This window comes from Siphateles boraxobius, unplaced genomic scaffold, assembly GCF_051911475.1.
Source record: "Siphateles boraxobius isolate OS27281-9 unplaced genomic scaffold, OSU_SipBor_1 2, whole genome shotgun sequence".
Taxonomy (NCBI): domain Eukaryota; kingdom Metazoa; phylum Chordata; class Actinopteri; order Cypriniformes; family Leuciscidae; genus Siphateles; species Siphateles boraxobius.
Window position 1 is genome coordinate 3,892,582 of NW_027508810.1, and position 18,626 is coordinate 3,911,207.

Genomic DNA, 18,626 nt, shown 5'->3' on the forward strand with positions numbered 1-18,626 from the left:
AATAAAGTGTAACCGACAGTACTAATGGTACCTTAAATTTAGGCATTTGATGTAGTGATATTTTATTAATTGAACACATAACTACAATTACACATACTCAGACATGCTTCCTCAGACTGTTTCCCCCCTTTTACTTAAACATGTTATGGGTTTTTTTCCTTGCCAGTCACCATTGTTTTAGATTTAAAGGAATACATTTATGAAAAGTGCCTTGAGACAACATGGATTGTGAAAAGTGCTAGACAAATAATGAATGAATTGGTAAATGTAGGATGTACTAACTTTTTCCATACAAGATATGGGCATTTCTGTTTATTTAAGCTGTACACATTATTACAAAATGTACATTTGAAGTATCATTTGTAAGTCCTAATATGTTGGGGGAAAACAAATCCACTTTTTATGGTGTGTACAAACATTCACAGCACTTCGATCTTAAATACAATATGTAAATTCAGATTTCACACTGCCTGTACATACTCTTACCACTTCTGCACAATACATTCAATACTCGCAATAATCTGTATACAGCAGGTATTCTGTGCATGTTATTCTGTGTAGCTGTTGCATTTTATGCGAGTACTGGAAGTTTCAACATGTGTTTTTTTCTTGTGGTAATTCTAAAATATGTCATAATGCAAAAAAATAAAAATGGTCATAAAATCATCTTCCTTTTCTTTATGCAACAATATAGTTTCCTCTTTATTTAATCTTGGGGTGAAACATGTTATTTACAGGTTTTGTGAAATTCACCCAAAAACATGTAAGTTGTGAATTAGACTAGTTCTGTGATGCATTAACAATATCACACAAGTATACCGTTTAATACAGGTGACTTTAAAAACAAATATGCTACTCGATCAATCAGTCAAACACAAGCCATCTTGGTGACTGACATTAGTTAAGTCTGTAGAATATAAATTTGGTAAGAGTAAGGGACCATGGAGTTCCCTTCATTATGATAACTATAAATGTGAGAGATTAACATACAAATCCGGATATTGTAAGCAGCATATATCAAAATCGAATTAAAACAAAGATCAAACAGATGTGTCAGGTCATTGTTAAAAATCATGAATTTCTATTTCATCACAGTTATGCTTTTCTCTTTCAAGACATGAATGGGGTTTATAACCATCCAAAAAAAAAAAAAAAAACTCGCCCTCACCCAAAACAGAATTTACTCTCCCTCATATTCTATTTGTTATACTTTCTTCCACGAAACACAGAAAATAGAGATGTTTACGAGATGATTTACACTGCTTCCCCCCCTTGCAAAATAAGATCACATAACGGGTGTATCATAAACGTAGTCCATAACACACGCACATCATACAATAGCTTTGTGTGAGGAACAAACCCAACTGTATTTCAATATTTAAGTTATCAAATATAATTTGCACTTAAATAATAACACACAAAAAAAAATAAACCCATCAAAATGGTGCCTAAAATGACAACCTGGGATGTGAAGAATCTTCAAGATGCAACAGCGAATGAGAATTAAGTACTCCGATGGAGGGGAAGATCTTAATAACGACTTCAATTTTGGTCCTCACACAAAGCGATTGTATGGCTTCAGAAAACACTGCATATAGTGCAGTAATATGGACAACTTTTATGGCAATTTCTTTTTTTTAACTTAGAATAAATCCCCTTCTATTTTCGTAGTATAGTAATGATGATGAGCAGCGTGAATTAACACCTCCTGTGTTTCGCAGAAAAAAGAATGACAACAGCATTTTCATTTATTGTCGGACTTCTCCTTTAAACTCCCCATCTTTTTGAACTGCATTAAAACACCGTGAAAATAACTCAAAGAATCAAAACTAGATGGTTAACATCAACTTGAAAAGACAATGAAGCATCGTTTGTAACGGCACAGGAAACACTGCAGGAGTTTAGTGCTGTCCTGTGTCTGTAAGTCTCTGAGGTGAGTAGGCAGAATGAGTGGTCTTGCATACTAAAGGTTTTTACTGTTTCCGACAGTTTGGCCAGCTGAGTCCTCCACAGGCAGCCGTCACGATAAAATACAGCACCACCTGAGACCACAAGACAAAACCAGAGGAACATCATTTACTAGAAACACAACATCTGGCCTCTTCACGTGCAGTTAAAGCATTTTATTAATAAACGTTACAAAACGTTCACCACAGGATGTCAAAAAGTGGCACAATTGATTCCACAGATATTTGCTTAAACAATGAGCACTACTGAGGACAGTGATTAATACTGAGGACAGTGATTAATACTGAGGACAGTGATTAATACTGAGGACAGTGATTAATACTGAGGACAGGTGTTAATACTGAGGACAGGGATTAATACTGAGGACAGGTGTTAATACTGAGGACAGGTGTTAATACTGAGGACAGGTGTTAATACTGAGGACAGGTGTTAATACTGAGGACAGTCATTAATACTGAGGACAGGTGTTAATACTGAGGACAGTCATTAATACTGAGGACAGTGATTAATACTGAGGACGGGTGTTAATACTGAGGACAGTGATTAATACTGAGGAGAGGTGTTAATACTGAGGAGAGGTGTTAATACTGAGGACAGTGATTAATACTGAGGACAGGTGTTAATACTGAGGACAGTGATTAATACTGAGGAGAGGTGTTAATACTGAGGACAGTCATTAATACTAAGGACAGGTGTTAAAACTGAGGACGGGTGTTAATACTGAGGACGGGTGTTAATACTGAGGAGAGGTGTTAATACTGAGGACAGTGATTAATACTGAGGACAGGTGTTAATACTGAGGACAGGTGTTAATACTGAGGACAGGTGTTAATACTGAGGACAGGTGTTAATACTGAGGACAGTGATTAATACTGAGGACAGGTGTTAATACTGAGGACGGGTGTTAATACTGAGGACAGGTGTTAATACTGAGGACAGGGATTAATACTGAGGACAGGGGTTAATACTGAGGACGGGTGTTAATACTGAGGACGGGTATTAATACTGAGGAGAGGTGTTAATACTGAGGACAGGTGTTAATACTGAGGACGGGTGTTAATACTGAGGACAGGGATTAATACTGAGGACAGGGGTTAATACTGAGGACAGGTGTTAATACTGAGGACAGGTGTTAATACTGAGGACAGTGATTAATACTGAGGACAGGTGTTAATACTGAGGACAGGGATTAATACTGAGGACAGGTGTTAATACTGAGGACAGGTGTTAATACTGAGGACAGGTGTTAATACTGAGGACAGGTGTTAATACTGAGGACAGTCATTAATACTGAGGACAGTGATTAATACTGAGGACGGGTGTTAATACTGAGGACAGTGATTAATACTGAGGAGAGGTGTTAATACTGAGGAGAGGTGTTAATACTGAGGACAGTGATTAATACTGAGGACAGGTGTTAATACTGAGGACAGTGATTAATACTGAGGAGAGGTGTTAATACTGAGGACAGTCATTAATACTGAGGACAGTCATTAATACTGAGGACGGGTGTTAATACTGAGGACGGGTGTTAATACTGAGGACAGTGATTAATACTGAGGACAGTGATTAATACTGAGGACAGGTGTTAATACTGAGGACAGGTGTTAATACTGAGGACAGGTGTTAATACTGAGGACAGGTGTTAATACTGAGGACAGTGATTAATACTGAGGACAGGTGTTAATACTGAGGACGGGTGTTAATACTGAGGACAGTGATTAATACTGAGGACAGGTGTTAATACTGAGGACAGGTGTTAATACTGAGGACGGGTGTTAATACTGAGGACGGGTGTTAATACTGAGGACGGGTATTAATACTGAGGAGAGGTGTTAATACTGAGGACAGGTGTTAATACTGAGGACAGGTGTTAATACTGAGGACAGGTGTTAATACTGAGGACAGGTGTTAATACTGAGGACGGGTGTTAATACTGAGGACGGGTGTTAATACTGAGGACGGGTATTAATACTGAGGACGGTTGTTAATACTGAGGACAGGTGTTAATACTGAGGACAGGGATTAATACTGAGGACAGGGGTTAATACTGAGGACAGGTGTTAATACTGAGGACAGTCGTTAATACTGAGGACAGTCGTTAATACTGAGGACAGTCGTTAATACTGAGGACAGTCGTTAATACTGAGGACAGGGATTAATACTGAGGACAGTCATTAATACTGAGGACAGTCATTAATACTGAGGACAGTCATTAATACTGAGGACAGTGATTAATACTGAGGACAGTCATTAATACTGAGGACAGTCATTAATACTGAGGACAGGTATTAATACTGAGGACAGGTATTAATACTGAGGACAGTGATTAATACGGGGACAGTGATTAATACTGAGGACAGTGATTAATACTGAGGACAGTCATTAATACTGAGGACAGGGATTAATACTGAGGACAGGTATTAATACTGAGGACAGTCATTAATACTGAGGACAGTCATTAATACTGAGGACAGGGATTAATACTGAGGACAGTCATTAATACTGAGGACAGTGATTAATACTGAGGACAGTCATAAATACTGAGGACAGGGATTAATACTGAGGACAGGTATTAATACTGAGGACAGTCATTAATACTGAGGACAGTCATTAATACTGAGGACAGTCATTAATACTGAGGACAGGGATTAATACTGAGGACAGGGATTAATACTGAGGACAGTCATTAATACTGAGGACAGTCATTAATACTGAGGACAGGTATTAATACTGAGGACAGTCATTAATACTGAGGACAGGGATTAATACTGAGGACAGGGATTAATACTGAGGACAGTCATTAATACTGAGGACAGTCATTAATACTGAGGACAGGGATTAATACTGAGGACAGGGATTAATACTGAGGACAGGTATTAATACTGAGGGCAGTCATTAATACTGAGGACAGGTATTAATACTGAGGACAGGGATTAATACTGAGGACAGGGATTAATACTGAGGACAGTCATTAATACTGAGGACAGTCATTAATACTGAGGACAGTCATTAATACTGAGGACAGGTGTTAATACTGAGGACAGGGATTAATACTGAGGACAGGGATTAATACTGAGGACAGTCATTAATACTGAGGACAGTCATTAATATTGAGGACAGGTATTAATACTGAGGACAGGCATTAATACTGAGGACAGGGATTAATACTGAGGACAGGTATTAATACTGAGGACAGTCATTAATACTGAGGACAGGTATTAATACTGAGGACAGGTATTAATACTGAGGACAGGGATTAATACTGAGGACAGGGATTAATACTGAGGACAGGGATTAATACTGAGGACAGTCATTAATACTGAGGACAGGGATTAATACTGAGGACAGGGATTAATACTGAGGACAGTCATTAATACTGAGGACAGTCATTAATATTGAGGACAGGTATTAATACTGAGGACAGGCATTAATACTGAGGACAGGGATTAATACTGAGGACAGGTATTAATACTGAGGACAGTCATTAATACTGAGGACAGGTATTAATACTGAGGACAGGTATTAATACTAAGGACAGTCATTAATACTGAGGACAGGGATTAATACAGAGGACAGGTATTAATACTGAGGACAGTCATTAATACTGAGGACAGTCATAAATACTGAGGACAGTCATAAATACTGAGGACAGGGATTAATACTGAGGACAGGTATTAATACTGAGGACAGGTATTAATACTGAGGACAGGTATTAATACTGAGGACAGTTGTTAATACTGAGGACAGGTATTGATACTGAGGACAGGTATTAATACTGAGGACAGCGATTAATACTGAGGACAGTCATTAATACGGAGGACAGCGATTAATACTGAGGACAGTCATTAATACTGAGGACAGGGATTAATACTGAGGACAGGGATTAATACTGAGGACAGTCATTAATACTGAGGACAGTCATTAATACTGAGGACAGGTATTAATACTGAGGACAGTCATTAATACTGAGGACAGTCATTAATACTGAGGACAGTCATTAATACTGAGGACAGGGATTAATACTGAGGACAGGGATTAATACTGAGGACAGTCATTAATACTGAGGACAGGGATTAATACTGAGGACAGGGATTAATACTGAGGACAGGGATTAATACTGAGGACAGTCATTAATACTGAGGACAGGTATTAATACTGAGGACAGGTATTAATACTGAGGACAGTCATTAATACTGAGGTCAGGTATTAATACTGAGGACAGGTATTAATACTGAGGACAGTCATTAATACTGAGGACAGGTATTAATACTGAGGACAGTCATTAATACTGAGGACAGGTATTAATACTGAGGACAGGTATTAATACTGAGGACAGGGATTAATACTGAGGACAGATATTAATACTGAGGACAGATATTAATACTGAGGACAGTCATTAATACTGAGGACAGTCATAAATACTGAGGACAGGTATTAATACTGAGGACAGGTATTAATACTGAGGACAGTCATTAATACTGAGGACAGGTATTAATACTGAGGACAGGTATTAATACTGAGGACAGTCATTAATACTGAGGACAGTCATAAATACTGAGGACAGTCATAAATACTGAGGACAGGTATTAATACTGAGGACAGTCATAAATACTGAGGACAGTCATAAATACTGAGGACAGTCATTAATACTGAGGACAGGGATTAATACTGAGGACAGGGATTAATACTGAGGACAGGGATTAATACTGAGGACAGATATTAATACTGAGGACAGATATTAATACTGAGGACAGTCATAAATACTGAGGACAGGTATTAATACTGAGGACAGGTATTAATACTGAGGACAGGTGTTAATACGGAGGACAGCGATTAATACTGAGGACAGTCATTAATACTGAGGACAGGGATTAATACTGAGGACAGGGATTAATACTGAGGACAGTCATTAATACTGAGGACAGTCATTAATACTGAGGACAGGTATTAATACTGAGGACAGTCATTAATACTGAGGACAGTCATTAATACTGAGGACAGTCATTAATACTGAGGACAGGGATTAATACTGAGGACAGGGATTAATACTGAGGACAGTCATTAATACTGAGGACAGGGATTAATACTGAGGACAGGGATTAATACTGAGGACAGGGATTAATACTGAGGACAGTCATTAATACTGAGGACAGGTATTAATACTGAGGACAGGTATTAATACTGAGGACAGTCATTAATACTGAGGTCAGGTATTAATACTGAGGACAGGTATTAATACTGAGGACAGTCATTAATACTGAGGACAGGTATTAATACTGAGGACAGTCATTAATACTGAGGACAGGTATTAATACTGAGGACAGGTATTAATACTGAGGACAGGGATTAATACTGAGGACAGATATTAATACTGAGGACAGATATTAATACTGAGGACAGTCATTAATACTGAGGACAGTCATAAATACTGAGGACAGGTATTAATACTGAGGACAGTCATTAATACTGAGGACAGTCATAAATACTGAGGACAGTCATAAATACTGAGGACAGTCATAAATACTGAGGACAGTCATTAATACTGAGGACAGTCATTAATACTGAGGACAGGGATTAATACTGAGGACAGGGATTAATACTGAGGACAGTCATTAATACTGAGGACAGTCATAAATACTGAGGACAGTCATAAATACTGAGGACAGGTATTAATACTGAGGACAGTCATAAATACTGAGGACAGTCATAAATACTGAGGACAGTCATTAATACTGAGGACAGTCATAAATACTGAGGACAGGGATTAATACTGAGGACAGTCATTAATACTGAGGACAGGGATTAATACTGAGGACAGGGATTAATACTGAGGACAGGGATTAATACTGAGGACAGGGATTAATACTGAGGACAGATATTAATACTGAGGACAGATATTAATACTGAGGACAGTCATAAATACTGAGGACAGGTATTAATACTGAGGACAGGTATTAATACTGAGGACAGGTATTAATACTGAGGACAGTTGTTAATACTGAGAACAGTCATTAATACTGAGGACAGGTATTAATACTGAGGACAGTCATTAATACTGAGGACAGTCATTAATACTGAGGACAGTCATAACTACTGAGGACAGGTATTAATACTGAGGACAGGTATTAATACTGAGGACAGGTATTAATACTGAGGACAGTCATAAATACTGAGGACAGGGATTAATACTGAGGACAGGGATTAATACTGAGGACAGGGATTAATACTGAGGACAGGTATTAATACTGAGGACAGTTGTTAATACTGAGGACAGTCGTTAATACTGAGGACAGTCATTAATACTGAGGACAGTCATTAATACTGAGGACAGTCATTAATACTGAGGACAGGGATTAATACTGAGGACAGGTATTAATACTGAGGACAGTCATTAATACTGAGGACAGTCATTAATACTGAGGACAGTCATAACTACTGAGGACAGGTATTAATACTGAGGACAGGTATTAATACTGAGGACAGGTATTAATACTGAGGACAGTCATAAATACTGAGGACAGGGATTAATACTGAGGACAGTCATTAATACTGAGGACAGGGATTAATACTGAGGACAGGGATTAATACTGAGGACAGTCATTAATACTGAGGACAGGTATTAATACTGAGGACAGTCATTAATACTGAGGACAGTCATTAATACTGAGGACAGTCATTAATACTGAGGACAGTCATTAATACTGAGGACAGGGATTAATACTGAGGACAGGTGTTAATACTGAGGACAGTCATTAATACTGAGGACAGGGATTAATACTGAGGACAGGTGTTAATACTGAGGACAGTCATTTATACTGAGGACAGTCATTAATACTGAGGACATAATTAATTGCAATCTTTCAATTGCAGGGGAACTACAGCTACAGCTGCCTAATTTAATAGTTTAATTTAGCAGTTTCAGAAAGAAAGTGTTGATGGTGGATTACTTGAAAAAAGTGCAAGGGTGTCAATATTTGAGCCTCCACTGTATATGACCATATATGTTGTAATAATCTAACTCTTTGTACTGGGCATTCATTTACACAGTTTAGGGACAAGTTGTAGCAAAAAATGTAATACAGTAATATGTACATGTTTTGGTATTATAATCTGTTTTGAATGTATAGCTTGCTTATAGTTGTCTCTGTCCATTAAAACAAATGCAATGCAGTTCCTGGCAACATTAAAACATTGCTGCTCTTGCGTAATTTGACCAGGATGACAGAGCAAGATCAGAACAACAGCTCAAACACTGGCTTGTATTTGGAGCAGGACTATCTGTCAGGCCAATCAGTGGCAGAAGAAAAAGTGGAACATGTTGACAAAAGTATCATTACATATCAGTCTTTGTAAGGTTCGTTTAGTGCAGGGGTAGGCAAGTTCGGTCCGAGAGAACCGCTGTCCTGCTGAGTTTAGCTGAAAAACCCTCACCTTGCACGTTTACACGACAACGATGTTTAAAACAGAGAAGTTTTTCCATGTACAGACGACATCATTGTCAAAACAATCGCCATTCACACGGATCTACGAAAACGACTAAAATGCTGTATTCTGCTGCTAGGCCATTAGATGGCGATGAAACAGTATTAGACTGAACACGTAATACGCACGTGCAGGACATTATCGTCTTCAGAGATTCGCGCTTTTTTTGTTTACACATTAGATCGTTTTTAAAAAACTTGCACTTTAAAACCCGTTTTCAAAAGTTTTCGTTTTCAGGCACCCAAAATGCCGTTGTAGTGAAAACAAAAGGCCAAAACGCATAAAAGGTTTTACATTTTAGTTGAAAATGGTGTCGTGTAAACAGACCCTTAGTGACCCTCAGGACATTGATTAGCTTGTTCAGGTGTGATTGATTAGGGTTGGAGGAGCTAAACTCTGCAGGACAGACCCATGATTTAGTGAAACAGTCTTGATTATTTTGGACTTGATTTTTATTCTGTTTTATTGCATTAAACATTTTGGAATTAATTTGGTTTAAATGGGGCAGAAAGTCAGTCTTCTACACAATTTCAGAAGAAAAAACATACAAGATTTACTAAACAGGGCAAATTAGCTTAAGAGTGCAACTCTATAAAAGCACAGATGGGAGTGTAAAGTTCTGCTCGTGATCTACTGACGCAAATTAAAAAACAGACGCAGTCGGATCAATTTCATAATGACCAACACAATTTACCAAGAGCAGCGCAAAATAGCATCCGGTTTAAGACATGCTTTTTTGGTGCGGTAAATAATGGCGCAAAAGACAGAAGAGCGCAAACCTTCAGTTTTTCAAACCTTGCAAACCTTCACAAATCACCTTGCAGGATTCATTTAAATATTCTCCTCCCATAAATTTTGCGCCTGCAAGGGAAACTCCTACAAATGCATGTGCGATAAGGTCAGCCGCAAAAATAAGTGTGTCCACACCTTTTCAGTGCTCATTTTACACTTCTTGTCTTTAGTAAATCCTGACATTAGTTTTTCAACGCCAAAAGAGGGTTTGGTAAATCTGACTATATAGTGTTTCGCTATATAGTTACTACTGTGTCGCTCTTGGGCTTGTCCATCACTGCAGTGAGACGTACTGACAATAAACCGCTCCAGAACTTACCAGCACGACTATTACGACAATGACTGTTAACTTCATGTTCTTCATACACATGGCGTGGGCCAGGTTACGGCTTGTGGTTTTAAAGGTGACAGACTGCAAAGACAAGAGAAACATTCATCAGCATACATATTACACAGTGACATAAACAAATGTTTCAAACAGGACATAAAACCAAACTCACAGAATCCATCAAGTTCTCGGTTTTATCAATGAGCAGTTCGAGCCTCTCTCCTCTCTGAGCTACAAGATCTACAGTAGCACAATACAGCACATATTCACTCAAACGTTCACTGACCTTTATAAAAGTGATTAAAGTGACTCAGTCTCACCAATGTTCCGGACCATAATGCCTTTCAAGTCATCTACGTGCATCTGTGTTTCCGTCAGTCTGTCTGAGCCTTTGGGATCTGAGTGATGTTTCTAACAATAACAGCGAAACACATGCATGTCAATACATGGCAAAAAATATTGTTCTGGGCATAGCTACATAATCCGTGTATCATTTGTTCAGTCGTGTTTTGATTTAATATTGAAAGTAGAAAAATGAGAAAACAGCTCCTTTTTTGTTTTTTCATTTTTTCCAAAGAAACGAAAAACAAGAATTCAGCTAGATTTTCGTTCTGAGGTAGAAAAATGAATAAACAGCTTGAATATTCGATTTCTACACGTGAGCGAGAATGAAACACCCCTTTCATCTGATTTGTCAGCCGAAGATCAAACTGTGTCGTCATCAGTCCTCCCTCGGTCGCGCACAGCAGAATAAGAGTCCTCCGCTGCTGATGATGTGCGGATTCTTAACTCGTTTATTGCAACTACATTTCATCTTTTTCTCATCAAACAACCAGACTAACGAATGGCTCGACACAACCCGTACCGGGGAAGAGCCTACAGGGCTTTCTTCTGTGTACAACAGCAGTGCTCAAGTGCCAGGGGGTCCGTGAAATAATTAGCTATTTCCCTATTTTCCGGAACTGTAAAGTCACGTTTTTTATCATAAGCAAGCTGTGATTTATTCCTAAGTGATTTAGGCTTATATAATGCATTTTACTTCAGATAATCTAAATGCTGACTTTCAAAAGTAGGCGCGCCAAAAAGGCGGATCGCTGTATTTTGGTTTATTTTATGGTGTGCGCCAGAAAGATGTTCAATGAGACAGAGACGCGCTTAAGCAGCATCGTGTTGTTTTCTTTATTTTTCAAAGGCATAACATTTTGTAGTCATTTTGAATGTACACAAATTAAAATATACATTTTACTGTTTGGAATGACAAAGTATTAAACGACAGAGTATTAAGTTATTTCCCCAGCCGAGGAACAAATCCAAGTGATGGCGCCAGCGCATCGCGCTTACACAACATATTATCAGTTCACTTCTGGCATTACAAACTTGACACGCAGCCTGTTCATTATTAAAATAAAACAGTCAACCAAACATATAAAAAGTTATTCTGCCTAATTTTATTCGTCTTTTGTACAATATAAAGACAATTTATATTATATAAAATATAATTTATATAATATAAAATACAATATGTGCCGGTCAGTCATAACTTGCTGTTCTTCCAAACTCATTTCTCTTGAAGATGCTGATTTAGCCTTCGTCTATATTAGGATTCGACTGAAGTACGAAGCCTTCTTTACATTAATAGTTAGCATCTTGTTACATTGCAAATATGGAAACGTTGGGCCGAATGAGAGATGCGCAAACCTGGTGCGAAACCAACGTCGGTACAGTTTCAGTTTTGATTCAAATAAATTTGTTTAGGCTTCGTGTTTAAAATAGGCTAAATGTTGTTTGTAATAAAGGCCACAATAGGCTGTTTTGATAGGCTACTATGTATATTTTTTATTATACGTGGCTACATTTTTTTATTCTTGTTGTTTTCTTAATAGGATAGGCTACCATTCATTTAAAGATTTGACATAGGTTACAGTAAGGGGAAGTAAAATACACATAGCATGTTATTAATAGTGTTTATAATGTTCATTTAGTATTTTATTTACCGTTCTTTTACACTATTTCTGAATAGGCTAATTATAAAATGCGTTTTTTACAATGTGATGCGCACGTGTTTTTTACTCTTAGCATGGCCCGGTGCCCCACGCACAAGCGCGCATCCTTTAGATTATAGGCTAATACATTTTAATAAAACACAAGGCCTACGTCATAAAACTCAGAAGAGTATGCATTTTAATATCTATGTTGGTCTCTGTTCTCTAGTTGTTAGATAGTTTATACGATACCAACGTAGGTGAATTTAGGCTATATCTACACAGAAGAAAGCCCTGTAGGCTCTTCCCCGGTACGGGTTGTGTCGAGCCATTCGTTAGTCTGGTTGTTTGATAAGAAAAAGATGAAATGTAGTTGCAATAAACGAGTTAAGAATCCGCACATCATCAACAGCGGAGGACTCTTATTCTGCTGTGCGCGACCGAGGGAGGACTGATGACGACAGAGTTTGATCTTCGGCTGACAAATCAGATGAAAGGGGCGTTTCATTCTCGCTCACGTGTAGAAATCGAATATTCAAGCTGTTTATTCATTTTTCTACCTCAGAACGAAAAACGAAAATCAAGCTGAATTCTTGTTTTTCGTTTCTTTGGAAAAAATGAAAAAACAAAAAAGGAGCTGTTTTCTCATTTTTCTACTTTCAATATTAAATCAAAACACGACTGAACGAATGATACACGGATTCTACATAATCATAGAGAATTACTTTGAGTTCTACAGAAGACAAAGAAATGCATAGAATGACATGAGGATGAGTAAATGATGACAATTTATTTTTAGGAGTTGTTTGTATTTTACACAGCAGTTGAGAACAGTCTTTGGCCATGGCAGTGCTGAATTCATTTATAGAAAAAAGAGGCCGCACTTTGCATAGACAGTTTATTTTACACAGTTTATTTTATTTTGTGTAAAATAAACTGTCTATGCAAAGTGCGGCCTCTTTTTTCTATATATGAACTCTACTCATTAGGCCAGCACTCTTAAAATTTAAGTGTAATTATTGAGTGAAGCCCGCTCCATCCTCCATTCATTCAGTGCTGAATTCATTTTAGGCTGAGGGCAATTTCAATTGACACGAAACTCATGTTTATGCAACACGCAGTGTTTCCCTGACAATCCAAAGCATGTAAATATGAGGTACGTGATTGGCTGTCTGTTTCTAAGCATCTAGTTATAACATTAGCTTTGTTTCTATCCAAAGTTGCGAATTTTACTTATGCGCAAAATTGTAATATTGTATAAAACATTTGCGAATAAAGCACCGTTTCCATTCAGCAAATCGAAGAGAATAAAAACAAATTTCCTGATAAACTGGTGCTGAAACGTTGTGAAACGTTCCTCTACCCAGGGTGGAACCTTGAACACCAATATGTTCATTTAAACCACTGTATGGCCAACTGAGATTTCACTACTAAAGGTTATGATCATGATTTTTTTACAGCACACTTTTTTATATTAGCACTGTTTGCATTTGGGATCTGAAAAAGTGCTTAGACCCGGAAACAAACGGATTAGGAAAGACATTTGACACACCATTGTGCCTTTGAGCAAGACATTTACGGTACCTACACACTAAAGGATGTTCTAGCGGAGAGTTTGATAAATAGGAATGAGTAAAATACATTTCGAGGGTTTTTGAATACACTTTTCTCTAATTATTGCTTAACACAGTCATGTGAAAAGTATTGGATAAGATCTAAGCTAAAGTTCAACACCATCACATGCCTCTTAATTCTAAACCTACATGACCCATATCAACAGTAGTGTAGTCCAGAGATGGGTTTCTCAACTGGTGGGTCGCAAGACCTTTTTGAGCGGGTCGTGGAGTGTGTAGTCGAAGACACAACAACCATAACAAAAAACTTAATTCTAAATGATTTTCTGATGCAAAACTTTTATTTTGAAAGACGACCATGACAAAGTTATTGACTCTTCTGTCAGACGCAGTTTAAGTGAAGAGTGCCTGTGAAAAATGCATTGTACTGATTCAGTATCTGCGGTCAGATGAGATGACATGCGTCCGGCTATATGTCAGTGTCATTATTTAATTTTCGTAACTTGTTACAAAATAAAAAAGTCTCTCACCTCAGAAAAACAAACTTTCCTGTCTTGTCAGACATTATACTCATATATAGTATATCAATTCACTATACATAAAAAGCAAAATTACGAACATGCAATGTCTTAGTTAGTTGTCTTTTTGTTAATTTTTGTACTTTTTGGTAATTTCATGACTTCGTAATTACTAAGTCATGAAATTACCAAAAAGTATCAATATGTTATGTAGCTGGTGCGTCACAGGTTTGCATGCCGGTTATGATGTTCATCCTATTCATCAGGATGTTTTATGGAAATCAGGAGGAATTTGTTTTATTAACAGTTCATGTTAGTATTGTGTATTTACCATGGTTACTTTACTTTCTGTAACTTTAAAGGGGAAAAATTATGCCCCTTTTTACAAGAAATAATAAGTCTTTGGTTTCCCCAGAATGTGTCTAAAGTTTATCTAAACTCAAACTACCCCACAGATCATCATGTCATTTGCGCAGTTTTTGTGTGTGTAAACTTAAATGCAACTCTGCTCTCCGCCCCCTTTCCAGAAGAGGGGCGGAGCCTTTACAGCTTGTGCTCTGGATTCTCCGGCAACAACAAAACTGGAGAATCTCCCGCAGACAAAATGTCAGAAATCATCAGTAGTGGAGTTCAGCTTTACATGTTTGAACCGGACTCAGACAATAATGGAGAGACTCAGGAAGAAGTTACAACTTTTAGTCTGCACCTGGAGTTGATTCAACTTATCGATTAGCATGTTCTGTCATGGTCATCTATAAATCGCTGAACTGATTAGTTAGATTAGATTAGATTATATTAGTACTTTAAATACTGTTCGCGAAGCAGTCCGGCGTAAAGTGATTAGCACAAACATATAAGACTTCACCTAATTTCTTTGGCACATTTCCTTCATCAATAAACTTCATCCACTGTGTCCTCAGAATCTATGGAGACTTGATTGGAAGAACAGAACATCTGTAATGTTTCTGTAGCGCAGACATTATATCAATAGGTGCTATATAACGAGGATATAAACATGGCGGACTATGTGCGGATCGCTCAGGGCAGGATCTATGCTAATAGGGCAGATCGTCACCAGTCAAATTCCTTAAAATTTGGGTTGCGGCTTAATGGCAATGGGAAAATGTGGGTCCCATGGCCAAACCAGTTGAGAACCACTGGGCTAGGAATACGCAGGAATGTGAATGTCATTTAATTCATTTTGGCAACACATTTAATCATTTCGATAGCATCCAGATAAAATCAAGAGCAGGCTTTCTGAGTAAACTGGCTGACAGAAGCTGTGTACTTTAGATCACCATGAGAACGGCGACAAAAGATTTTAGCATAAATCTCTTTATGCTAAGAAATTACATTAGAGGTAACAGTTCTCAAACTGTACACATTTGAAGTATGGCTCTGTTTACTACTGTATATGTAGGATGTTTTTGTGAAATACTGAGACTTTTGAGGGCGGTTGTGCACACAGACAAACATAAAAGAGTATGAACAGGCAATTGTGTTAACAAATACGGCAGACGCACGTACCATTTGTGCAGCCAGCGTGCTGGAAAACTCACTGTTCATGGCGTAGGGCAGCGCGGTCTGAGCCCGCGAGCCGTAGGTGGTCTGAAACCTCTTCTTCACCTCGTTGAGGAAGCCGAACGCACGGGAGCGCTCAAACTCCTGCAAGAGAGACGGACAGCTGAGCGGATCTGAGCGGAGCAGCAGAGAAACTGAGCTAACGCGGCAGACACTTACGTCATCAGTGATGCACAGATAGACGATCCTCTCGTGGCAGATGTAGTGGAAGAGATAGCTGAAAAACAACAGAAGCACATCAGAACAGACACACGCCACTGAACATTCACAGCCGAACAGCACAATGTCAGTCGTACCTGCCATGAGAATACGTGAGTTTGTTGTTTTCCGATGGGATTTTCGCCAGAATTTGTTCTGTAACCTCCAGAAAGTTGCCAGAGAAGCACGCATGTTTAGCCAAAACGGTCGATCCTCGAGCCACCACCGCAAACAGGATAGCCATCACCGCAAATAAACCTGATCCAACACTGAACGGTTCACAAACAAACACATGTGAGACAATTCACATTATATACTGTAGAGGTGAAAAAGTCAGAGAGCATTTCTGAGTGCTTCTGTTTCAACATTACACATTTCATAAATATTTAGCCTACATTTTATAATATGGTATACCTCCGTATTTTGGTGAATTATGCTTTGCAATGATAGGAAGGACCAATAACAAACAAGACAAGCCCATTATCCCAGTGGGAAGTGCTGTGCCCACTCAGTCTGAAGAGGCACGTGGATTTTGAATGCAAAATTCCTCCAAAAAAGTTTTTTATTTAGCCTACCTTTAAATAAAAATATTAAGATTTTAAGATTTTTTTTTTTTAAGAAAATGTAAGATTTTTGTAGGTTAAATATGATAATTGCTGTAAATTTGTGGCCTTTGGGTGAAGCATCATTACTTTGAATCCATGGTGGCTTATGGCAACAAAAGGTTTGTCACCACAAGACTACCAAATAATTTTACCATTTTGGGAGATACCTATTATACATCCACTTAAATGTCAAATTTATGTGAAAATGTCCAATTTTGCTCGCCCAGTCACATGCTTGAGTACAGCAGTGTTGAGGTGGAGTAGAAAGCTGATGGTTCAAATCTTCATGTAAGACATAAATTCATGAAGGACTTGACAATCATAATTCAAAAGAATACAATTGACAGTTTGATATTCTACATCGTGAATACTAAACGAACATTACAGAGAAAATAAAGAACCTCGTTTGCTAATAAAACACAATTCCAAACTACTTCGGTGTGTGTTTTCAACAGTAAAACTATTTTTGTTTGATTAATCTCTTTCATTTTTAAATCATTATAAAGTGTCTCTCTGGTGCTTGAAGTTTATTATAATACGCCTATCGCCTATGTGTTTAGGATCTTTGTCCCCCTCTGGATGTGTTATGACATTTGTACTAGTGCAGTAGCAGCTATATGAATTCATTCGAGAGCATTACAGTGCGATTTAATTTATCGTTAGATTAAACACAACATATGTGTAACATCTGCCTTCGTGAGCTTTTAGTTTATCTGACTTAACATCTAACTTATCTGACATAGTTAATGACATACATGTGTAGATTTCAAATGTCATATGTGAAAAAGTGTGTCTTTTTTCATCAGCTTAAGTTAGTAACCGACCTAACGTTACACTGAGAGCTGCCGTCAATCATCGGGCTACTCATTAGGTAATCAAAACGATAAGAAATCATAAAATACCACTTCCAGCATGAGATTAGTCTGATAAGAAATGACTGTGGATTAACGTTAGATAAAATGATATGATGACATGATCAACCAATCGATCATCTTTTGTGTAAATTACCTGATATTCTGATGATCAAACAGCCGCTCGCGCTCCACTCTTTGATGTCTTTAAACGGAAGTGGCCATAAACAGTACTTTCATTGCCTGACAAACATGGTTGAAATAATAAACAAATGATACTATTAAAAATAACAGCAGTCTCTGTAGAAATTAACAAACGTCACTGTTTTCCGCGATACGTCACAAACGAGCGACCACGAAAAGATTTCCGCGTTGCGTCACACACACGCGACAGGGTTCTTTAAAGGTATAGCTCACCCAAAAATAAAAATTCTGTCATCATGTACTCACCCTCAAGTTTTTCCAAACCTTCTTCTGCTGAACACAAAAGAAGATATTTTGAAGAATGTCTGTAACCAGTTGATGGGCCCCTTTGACTTCCAAAGTATTTTTTTTTTCTATTCACCTTATCGCGCCCCGCTCATTTTTAATACTTAGTTCTTCCTCATTTTGTCAATCCGACTTCCGCTAAACTGACACGGCACATCCGGTAGCTAGTTCAGTAGTTAGTTAGAAGATTGTTTATAGCTCGCTATATAACTTTAGCGAAATGACAAATAACGTTAATGCCGTAAATGTTTTAAA

The 18,626-nt window shown here is 37.9% G+C and overlaps 1 protein-coding gene across 1 annotated transcript; it reads right to left on the reverse strand.

The window, feature by feature from the left end:
• Positions 1-297: 297 nt before the first annotated feature.
• Positions 298-18,265, reverse strand: sybl1 (synaptobrevin-like 1). Its single transcript, XM_077235691.1, has 8 exons — positions 18,040-18,265; positions 16,525-16,695; positions 16,388-16,445; positions 16,175-16,312; positions 10,894-10,984; positions 10,746-10,813; positions 10,565-10,657; positions 298-2,042 (listed from the first exon to the last, which is right to left on the reverse strand). The coding sequence occupies exons 2-8, from the start codon at positions 16,668-16,670 to the stop codon at positions 1,974-1,976; spliced, it is 663 nt and encodes a 220-aa protein (XP_077091806.1). The 5' UTR covers positions 16,671-16,695; positions 18,040-18,265; the 3' UTR covers positions 298-1,973.
• Positions 18,266-18,626: the final 361 nt, after the last annotated feature.